The following is a 10,000-nucleotide window of genomic DNA, read 5'->3' on the forward strand; positions in this document are numbered from 1 at the left end:
ATAATAAATGATAAATGGTTCGTGGTTTGGGATCGTCGTAGACAGAGACCGCGGGACCTAAAACAAATTGAGAGAAATTCGTAAATGAAGTGGAATTTTGGTTACTTGTGGATAAATAGAATAATTAAATAATTAAATTGAATGAAATTAAATGATAAATGATAAATGGTTCGTGGTTTGGGATCGTTTTAGACAGAGACCCCGGCGTAGGGGTCCAGGACCTAAAACAGATTGAGAGAAATTCGTGAATGAAGTGGAATTTTGGTTATTTGTGGATAAATAAATTGATAAATGAATTGGATAGATAATAAATAAATTAATTGGCCATTTATTTATGGTTTGGGATCGTTTTAGACAGAGACCCCGGCGTAGGGGTCCAGGACCTAAAACGAATTGAGAGAAATTCGTGAATGAAGTGGTTTTTTGGTTATTTCTGGATAAATAGAATAATTAAATAATTAAATTGAATGAAATTAAATGATAAATGGTTCGTGGTTTGGGATCGTTTTAGGCAGAGACCCCGGCGTAGGGGTCCAGGACCTAAAACAGATTGAGAGAAATTCGTGAATGAAGTGGAATTTTGGTTATTTGTGGATAAATAAATTGATAAATGAATTGGATAGATAATACATTAAATTATAAGCGAATTAATTGGCCATTTAGTAAATATGGTTCGTGGTTTGGGATCGTTTTAGACGGAGACCCCGGCGTAGGGGTCCAGGACCTAAAACAAATTGAGAGAAATTCGTGAATGGAGTGGAATTTTGGTTACTTTTGGATAAATAGAATAATTAAATAATTAAATTGTATTAAATTAAATGATAAATGATAAATGGTTTGGGATCGTTTTAGACAGAGACCCCGGCGTAGGGGTCCAGGACCTAAAACAAATTGAGAGAAATTCGTGAATGAAGTGGAATTTTGGTTATTTGTGGATAAATAAATTGATAAATGAATTGGATAGATAATACATTAAATAATTGGCCATTTATTTATGGTTTGGGATCGTTTTAGACAGAGACCCCGGCGTAGGGGTCCAGGACCTAAAACAGATTGAGAGAAATTCGTGAATGAAGTGGAATTTTGGTTATTTGTGGATAAATAGAATAATTAAATAATGAAATTGAATGAAATTAAATGATAAATGATAAATGGTTCGCGGTTTGGGATCGTTTTAGAGAGAGACCCCGGCGTAGGGGTCCAGGACCTAAAACAAATTGAGAGAAATTCGTGAATGAAGTGGAATTTTGGTTGTTTGTGGATAGATAATTATAAGATGATTATGGATAGATAATTATTAAATTATAAGCGAATTAATTGGCCATTTAGTAAATATGGTTCGTGGTTTGGGATCGTTTTAGACAGAGACCCCGGCGTAGGGGTCCAGGACCTAAAACAAATTGAGAGAAATTCGTGAATGAAGTGATTTATTAGCTGTATGTGGATAAATATAATAATTAAATAATGAAATTGAATGAAATTAAATGATAAATGATAAATGGTTCGGGTTTGGGATCGTTTTAGAGAGAGACCGCGGCGTAGGGATCCCGGACCTAAAACAGATTGAGAGAAATTGATAAACGAATTGGTATTATGCTTATGTATGGATAAATGGAAAATAAACGAATTGGATTTGCGTTTACAAACATCGGTAGGAACGTACACCGTATCCCAGGAGGCAGAATATACCATATCGCTATACCATATCCTTGAGGCAGACTATATACCATATCGCTATACCATATCCAATGAGGCAGAATATATACCATATCGCTATACCATATCCTTAGAGGCAGATTATACCATATCGCTATACCATATCCTTAGAGGCAGACTGTTCCATATCGCTATACCATATCCTTAGAGGCAGATTGTATACCATATCGCTATACCATATCCAGAGGCAGATACATATTACTAAGGGAATTAACGTAACTATCTAGAGCAAGAATCATCGTATACCAGAAGCAGGCTATCTATGTAATGCTAAGTCAAGCACAATCACCAGAAGTTCAGACATATGGCCATGACTAACCCTAGGTGGCAGCATTGTCTATGCTATAATATCTAGTAGTAAGTAATATTCTATAATAGTAGGAATTTCTAGTAAGTAATATTCTTAAGTAGTAAGTAATATTCTTAGTAGTAAGTAATATTCTAGTAGTAAGTAATATCTTAGTAAGTAATATTGTAAGTAGTAATATATTCTAAGTAGTAAGTAATATTCTAAGTAGTAAGTAATATTCTTAGTAAGTAATATTGTAAGTAGTAAGTAATATTCTAAGTAGTAAGTAATATTCTAAGTAGTAAGTAATATTCTAAGTAGTAAGTAATATTCTTAGTAGTAAGTAATATTCTTAGTAAGTAATATTCTAAGTAGTAAGTAATATTCTTAGTAGTAAGTAATATTCTTAGTAAGTAATATTCTAAGTAGATTTCTAAGTAATAATTCTAAGTAGTAAGTAATATTCTAATAGTAGTAATATTTAAGTAGTAAGTATATCTAAGAAATTAAGATAATATTCTAAGAAAGTAATATTCTATAAAGTAGTAAGTAATATTATAAGTAGTAAGTAATATTCTTAGTAAGTAATATTCTAAGTAGTAATATTCTAAGTAGTAATATTCTAAGTAGTAATATTCTAAGTAGTAATATTCTAAGTAGTAGGTAATATTCTAAGTAGTAAGTAATATTCTAAGTAAGTAATATTCTAAGTAGTAATATTGTAAGTAGCAAGTAATATTGTAAGTAATATTGTAAGTAGTAAGTAATATTGTAAGTAATTTCGTAAGTAGTTGTAAGTAATGTAGGTAGGGCTGCACAGGTCTTTTCCCCTCAACTCCCTATCCCCCCCCCCCCCTCGATAGCAAGGGCATATCAAGTTGCAAAGACCCATCCTGTTCTAAGGACCTAGGGGGGGGGGAGGGGGGAGTATGTTGCAAGCTCCTGCCGAGAGAAAAACGACTTAAAACACGCTTGCTAACATTGGCTTCATCTCGAGGCTTCATCTCGAGGCTTCTCTTGAGCGTCATCTCTTGGGCTTCATCTCGAGGCTTCATCTCGAGGCTTCATCTCGAGGCTTCTCTTGGGCTTCATCTCGAGGCTTCATCTCTTGGGCTTCATCTCTTGGGCTTCATCTCGAGGCTTCATCTCGAGGCTTCATCTCGAGGCTTCATCTCGAGGCTTCATCTCTTGGGCTTCATCTCGAGGCTTCATCTTGGGCTTCATCTCGAGGCTTCATCTCTTGGGCTTCATCTCGAGGCTTCTCTTGGGCTTCATCTCGAGGCTTCATCTCTTGGGCTTCATCTCGAGGCTTCATCTCGAGGCTTCATCTCGAGGCTTCTCTTGGGCGTCATCTCGAGGCTTCTCTTGGCCTTCATCTCGAGGCTTCATCTCTTGGGCTTCATCTCGAGGCTTCATCTCGAGGCTTCTCTTGGGCTTCATCTCGAGGCTTCATCTCGAGGCTTCTCTTGGGCTTCATCTCGAGGCTTCTCTTGGGCTTCATCTCGAGTCTTCTCTTGGGCGTCATCTCGAGGCTTCTCTTGGGAGAAGCTCCGGGCGCACTCGAGGACAGGCGCTGGGCCACTCGACCGTAGCTTCCTGTACGGTCATTCAGCCATCTCACTTATACTTATAATCCTTACCACTTACAATCTTACGAAGGAAACAGAGGCACTACTTACCCTGTGAGGAAGCGTCGGTGGGCCGTAGACAATAGACCCTCTCGGCTTCACCACTTACAGTCACTTACAATACCCACAACACCATTTATAACAACACACATACCCACAGCACCACTTACAATCAACTTATAAATCCTTACCACTTACAATCACTTATAGATACTTACGAAGCGAAACAGAGGCACCACTTACCCTGTGAGGAAGCGTCGGTGGGCCGTAGACAGGCGCGACGCCCCGTACCCCGTAGACCCTCTTGGCTTCATCACTTACAGTCACTTATAATACCCACAGCACCACTTACAATCACTTACAATACCCACAGCACTTACAATCAACTTATAGATACTTACGAAGCGAACAGAGGCACCACTTACCCTGTGAGGAAGCGTCGGTGGGCCATACACCATAGACCCTCGGCTTCACCACTTACAATCACTTACAATACCCACAGCACCAATTACAATCAACTTACAATCCCCACAACACTTACAATCAACTTATAGATACTTACGAGGCGAACAGAGGCACCACTTACCCTGTGAGGAAGCGTCGGTGGGCCGTAGACGCGCGGGCTCGTACCCTTACAATCGGCTTACGTAGTCAGGCAGCGAAAGGTGTACAATGCCGCAGGGGGGTGTACAACCTGTAGCAGGGAGCTTTGTATCCTTCAGGGGCTTTGTAGTCTCGAACGGAGGCTTGTAGTCTTCAACGGGAGCTTTGTAGTCTGCTGCGGGGGCTTTGTAGTCTTCAACGGGAGCTTTGTAGTCTCAGGGCTTTGTAGTCTCAAGGGACTTTAGTCTGCGCGAGGGTTGTGCAACGAGCTTTACCAGCGGGAGTTGAGTCTCACGGGGAGCTTTGAGTTCACGGGAGCCTCGTGCTTCACGGAGCTTGAGTCCTTCAACATCCCTGTACTTCAACAGGACTTCAGTCCGCAAAGCAGCTTTATAATCTGTAGAAGGGCTCGTGTACGGCTGGGCGACAGCGTACCCACCGTACCTCTGTTAGCGGAAGGGTCGGTGGGTCCGTCGTAGCCTGGTACGGGTCCGCTGGTTGACCCCCGTAGTGGAGACCAGTCGTGGCCGAGCGAGCTAGTCATCTGAATTCTCCCCGCACGTGGACATCCTTGTGTATGGCTTACGTAGGGACGAGGCACCCTCGGGGTAAGGGGTCGTGAACTTGGGCCTCCAGTTGGGGTCCATCGTGGTCGAGTACGAAGGGTCGTGGATTTTGTAGCCGTGGCCGTCAGCCTTGGGAGCCTCGTAGCCCGACTTGGGGGCATCGTAGGCAGACTTAGGGGGCAGGTAATCCGATTTGGGAGGCATGTAGTCATACCCGCTGGCTGTTGGAGGCTTGTAGGTCGGTTTTGGGGCGTGGTAGCCTCGGTGGGGCAGTCCCTCTGGGGCCTTGTACACATATCCGCTGGAAGGTGCCTCGTAATCTGATTTTGGGGGTAAGTAATCTGACTTAGGGGGCGTATAGTCATACCCGCTGGCTGTTGGTGGCTTGTAAGTCGGTTTCGGGGCGTGATAGCCAGGGTGGGGCGCCCCTTCTGGGGCCTTGTATACATATCCACTGGAAGGTGCCTCGTAATCTGATTTTGGGGGTAAGTAAGCCGATTTGGGAGGTGTGTAGTCATAACCGTGTTGTGCAGGTGCTTTGTAAGCAGTCGGAGGCTTGTAAGTCGGTTTCGGGGCGTGATAGCCTGGGTGGGGCGCCCCTTCTGGGGCCTTGTACACATATCCGCTAGAAGGTGCCTCGTAATCTGATTTTGGGGGCAAGTAATCTGACTTTGGGGGTGTATAGTCATACCCGCTGGCTGTTGGTGGCTTGTAAGTCGGTTTCGGGGCGTGATAGCCAGGGTGGGGCGCCCCTTCTGGGGCCTTGTACACATATCCGCTAGCAGGTGCCTCGTAATCTGATTTTGGGGGTAAGTAAGCCGATTTGGGAGGTGTGTAGTCATAACCGTGTTGTGCAGGCGCTTTGTAAGCAGTCGGAGGCTTGTAAGTCGGTTTCGGGGCGTGATAGCCTGGGTGGGGCGCCCCTTCTGGGGCCTTGTACACATATCCGCTGGAAGGTGCCTCGTAATCTGATTTTGGGGGTAAGTAATCTGACTTAGGGGGCGTATAGTCATACCCGCTGGCTGTTGGTGGCTTGTAAGTCGGTTTCGGGGCGTGATAGCCTGGGTGGGGCGCTCCTTCTGGGGCCTTGTACACATATCCGCTAGCAGGTGCCTCGTAATCTGATTTTGGGGGTAAGTAAGCCGATTTGGGAGGTGTGTAGTCATAACCGTGTTGTGCAGGCGCTTTGTAAGCAGTCGGAGGCTTGTAAGTCGGTTTCGGGGCGTGATAGCCTGGGTGGGGCGCCCCTTCTGGGGCCTTGTATACATATCCGCTGGAAGGTGCCTCGTAATCTGATTTTGGGGGCAAGTAATCTGACTTAGGGGGCGTATAGTCATACCCGCTGGCTGTTGGTGGCTTGTAAGTCGGTTTCGGGGCGTGGTAGCCAGGGTGGGGCGCTCCCTCTGGTGCATTGTATACATATCCGCTAGCAGGGGCCTTGTAATCTGCAACAGGAGCTTTGTAATCTGCAACAGGAGCTTTGTAATCCGCAGCCGGTGCCTTGTAATCCGCAGCCGGTGCCTTGTAATCCACAACAGGAGCTTTGTAATCCGCAGCCGGTGCCTTGTAATCCGCAGCCGGTGCCTTGTAATCCGCAGCCGGTGCCTTGTAATCCGCAGCCGGTGCCTTTTGTAATCCGCAGCCGGTGCCTTGTAATCCCCAGCCGGTGCCTTGTAATCAGAAGTAGGTTCTGGCTCTGGCGCCGTGTATGCGTCTTGAGGAGCAGCGTGGGGCAGTACAGTCCCTCCATACCCTAGCAACGGCACAGGGTATTGGGGTGCCGGGTAGCTATAGGGCGCTCCGTACCCAGCCGTTGGGTACTGGGGAGCGAGTACCCCACCGTACGGACTGGGCGTACCATATGCAGTGGGTACGGGGTACGCGTAGGGCGTGGGCGAGGCGTACCCTGCGAAGGGCGGGGCATAGGTGCCCTGGGCAGCCGGGAACGTCAGGTGTGGAACGGCAGTAGGGTGCGGAGAGTGTACCGGGCTAGCTGTACCGTGGGCAGCGTGGTCAGCGTGGTCAGCGTGGGCACCGTGGGCAGCGTGCGCCCCCCCCAGTTTATCACATGACGAAACTGAAGCCAGCGCCAGGATGAAGAATCCGAACACCCACGTCCGAATCTGTGCAAAAAAAGGTCAATTATTTTTATCATCTTTATAATTATTTTTATTGTTATTCTATCATTTATCAATATCATATATGAATACATTTTATTTTATTATTTTACTTTATTATCATTATTATTATTTATTAACCTTATTTCTATTTCATTATTGTTCTATCATTTATATCGTATATGAATATTGGTAGATTTATTTCTTTTTAATATCATAATGAAAGAAAGAAAGAAAAAAAGATATCTTCGAGGTAGGCAATCTCTCTCTCTCTCTCTCTCTTTTTGTTCTCTCTTTTCTCTCTCTCTTCTTTCTCTCTCTCTCTCTCTCTGTCTTCTCTCTCTCTGTCTGTCTCTGTCTGGGTCTGTCTCTTTCTCTCTCTCTCTCTGTCTCTCTCTCTGTCTCTCTGTCTCTCTCTCTGTCTCTCTCTGTCTGTCTGTCTGTCTCTCTCTCTCTCTCTCTCTCTCTCTCTCTCTCTCTCTCTCTCTCTTTCTCTCTCTGTTGCAGTGTTGCCTTATTTTGGGGGGTGATTTTTTCCCGCTAAATCTATATTTCATTTATAACAACTGCCGCGGCGGGGATTTCGAACTCTGGACTAACAGAATCGAGGTTTATTGTCTTTACCACTAAACCATCGTAAATTTTTTAGTTATAACTTAAGAGAAACGAACTTATCATTTATCTATATATATATATATATATATATATATATATATATATATATATATATATATATATATATACATATATATAATATATATATATATATATATATATATATATATATATATATTATATATATATATATCTTTATCTTCTTTGTCTTCCAGATGCATATTTAACATTGTCAGCCTGGTTGCCCACTTACTAACGCGCCCCTTGATAACCCACGCGACGGGCGATGTGGTATGAATTATCATTTCTGTATTTAATCATTGGAGGAAGAAGGAGGAGGAGGAGGAGGAGGAAGAGGAAGAGGAAGAGGAAGAGGAGGAGGAAGAGGAAGAGGAAGAGGAAGAGGAAGAGGAAGAGGAGGAAGAGGAAGAGGGAGGAGGAGGAGGAGGAGGAAGAGGAAGAGGAGGAGGAATCCCCCAGGCTCCTTCTCAACTCGCAGTCTCCAACTAACTAGGAGAAACTATCTCTGCCGCTTTGAAACAGTTACACTGTAATACGCCAGACATATATATATATAACTAGGAGGAACTATCTCTGCCGCTTTAAAACAGCTACACTGTAATATGCCAGACATATATCTGTATATATATATGTAACTAGGAGGAACTATCTCTGCTATTTGGTCATGTGATGAGAAGTAAAAATATTGAGAAAGGCTTGCTGACAGGGATGGTGATGGGAAACAGAGGAAGAGCCAAACCGAAGACAAGACTGAGCGACAACATCAAAGATATTTGCGGGCTGTCGATGGTACAACATTATAAATAAGATAGATTAAGTAAAAAAGATAATAATAATAATAATAATAGATAATAAAAATAAGAAAAACATTAGGCTTGATTTTTTTTCATAATTGTCGTAAATGTGTGTGTGTGTGTGTGTGTGTGTGTATGTGTATGTGTATGTGTTGTGTGTGTGTGTGTGTGTGTGTGTGTGTGTGTGTGTGTGTGTGTGAGAGAGAGAGTGTGTGTGTGTGTGGTGTGTGTGTTTGTGTAGCTGTTTGTGTGTGTGTGCGTGCAGTGTGTGTGTGTGGTGTGGTGTGTGTGTGTGTTTGTGTATCTGTTTGTGTGTGTGTGCGTGCATGTATGTGAATCAGTGTGTGTGTGTGTGTGTGTATGAAGTTATGAAATATATTTAATAGAAAAATATAACTGACTGTGTTTTGTGGGTATATATATGTGTGTCTGTAAAAATGGATGTACATGTCTGTTTGACTGTGTATGTATATAAATGTGCGTGCATTAATGTGTATGGGCGTGCGTGTGCGTGTGTATGTATGTGTGTGTGTGTTTATGTGTGTTATGTATGTCTGTGTCTGTTTTTTTTCTGTGTTCGTGTGTGTATGTCTGTGTGTGTGTGTTTCTATGTGCGTACGTATGTATGTGTGCGAGTGTCTATGTGCGTACGTGTGTGTGTGTGTGTGTGTTTCTATGTACGTGTGTGTCTGTGTGCGTATGTATGTATGTGCGTACGTATGTGTGTGTGTGTGAGTGTGTGTCTATGTGCGTACGTGTGTGAGTGTGTGTGTGCGTGTGTGCGCGTGCATGCGTGTCTGTGTGAATACGTGCGTATATGTGTGTATGTATGTTTGTAAAGTCCCTATGTACACATAAGTATACGCACATACATACACTTACATAATGTAATTATGCAATATTGTGCAATATTATGCAAGTTTCTCGTGGTTTTAAAAATTGGGTTCAAACGTGTATAAAATTTTTCGTTTTTTCCCATCATTTTGTTAAAAAGAAAAAAAAAAAAAAAAAAAAAAAAAAAAAAAAAAATTGGCAACTGACCGCCTAGAGGAGGAGGGGGAGGAAGAGGAAGAGGAGGAAGAAGAGGAGGAGGAGGAAGAAGAGGAGGAGGAGGAAGAAGAGGAGGAGGAGGAAGAAGAGAGGAGGAGGAAGAAGAGGAGGAGGAGGAAGAAGAGGAAGAAGAGGAAGAAGAGGAGGAGGAGGAAGAAGAGGAGGAGGAGGAAGAAGAGGAGGAGGAGGAAGAAGAGGAGGAGGAGGAAGAAGAAGAAGGAGAAGAAGAAGGAGAAGGAGAAGGAGAAGGAGAAGGAGAAGAAGAGGAAAAAGAAAAGAAGAGAGAGGAGAAAAGAAGAGAAGAAAGAAGAAGAAGAGAAGAAGAGAGAAAAGAAAGAAGAAGAAAGAGAAGAAGAAATAAATAATAAAAAGAAAATGAAGCATTGTTGTCAAATTTTAACAGAATGAAAAAAATCAGGAAATAAGATAATGGGTCTTGTTTAACGAATGAGGAAGAGGAGGAGAAGAGGAAGAAGAAGAAGAAGAAGAAGAGGAAGAAGAAGAAGAAAAAGGAAGAAGAAGAAGGAGAATAATAATAATAAATAAATAAAAGAAGAAGAAGAAGAAGAGAAAAAAGGAAGAAGAAGAAGGAGGAAGAGAA

The 10,000-nt window shown here is 43.0% G+C and overlaps 1 protein-coding gene across 1 annotated transcript; it reads right to left on the minus strand.

Annotated features, from left to right (window-relative positions):
* Positions 1-4,265: 4,265 nt before the first annotated feature.
* LOC119571085 (extensin-2-like) lies at positions 4,266-6,925 on the minus strand (the record flags this gene model as incomplete). The annotated part of the gene is made up of 4 exons (XM_037918539.1): positions 4,266-4,429; positions 4,532-4,633; positions 4,823-6,477; positions 6,555-6,925. Coding segments are annotated over 4 exons (2,292 nt in total), but the record flags the coding sequence as incomplete, so codon positions are not given.
* Between the last annotated feature and the right edge of the window lie 3,075 nt (positions 6,926-10,000).

This window comes from Penaeus monodon, unplaced genomic scaffold (genome assembly GCF_015228065.2).
Source record: "Penaeus monodon isolate SGIC_2016 unplaced genomic scaffold, NSTDA_Pmon_1 PmonScaffold_5076, whole genome shotgun sequence".
NCBI classification, from domain to species: domain Eukaryota; kingdom Metazoa; phylum Arthropoda; class Malacostraca; order Decapoda; family Penaeidae; genus Penaeus; species Penaeus monodon.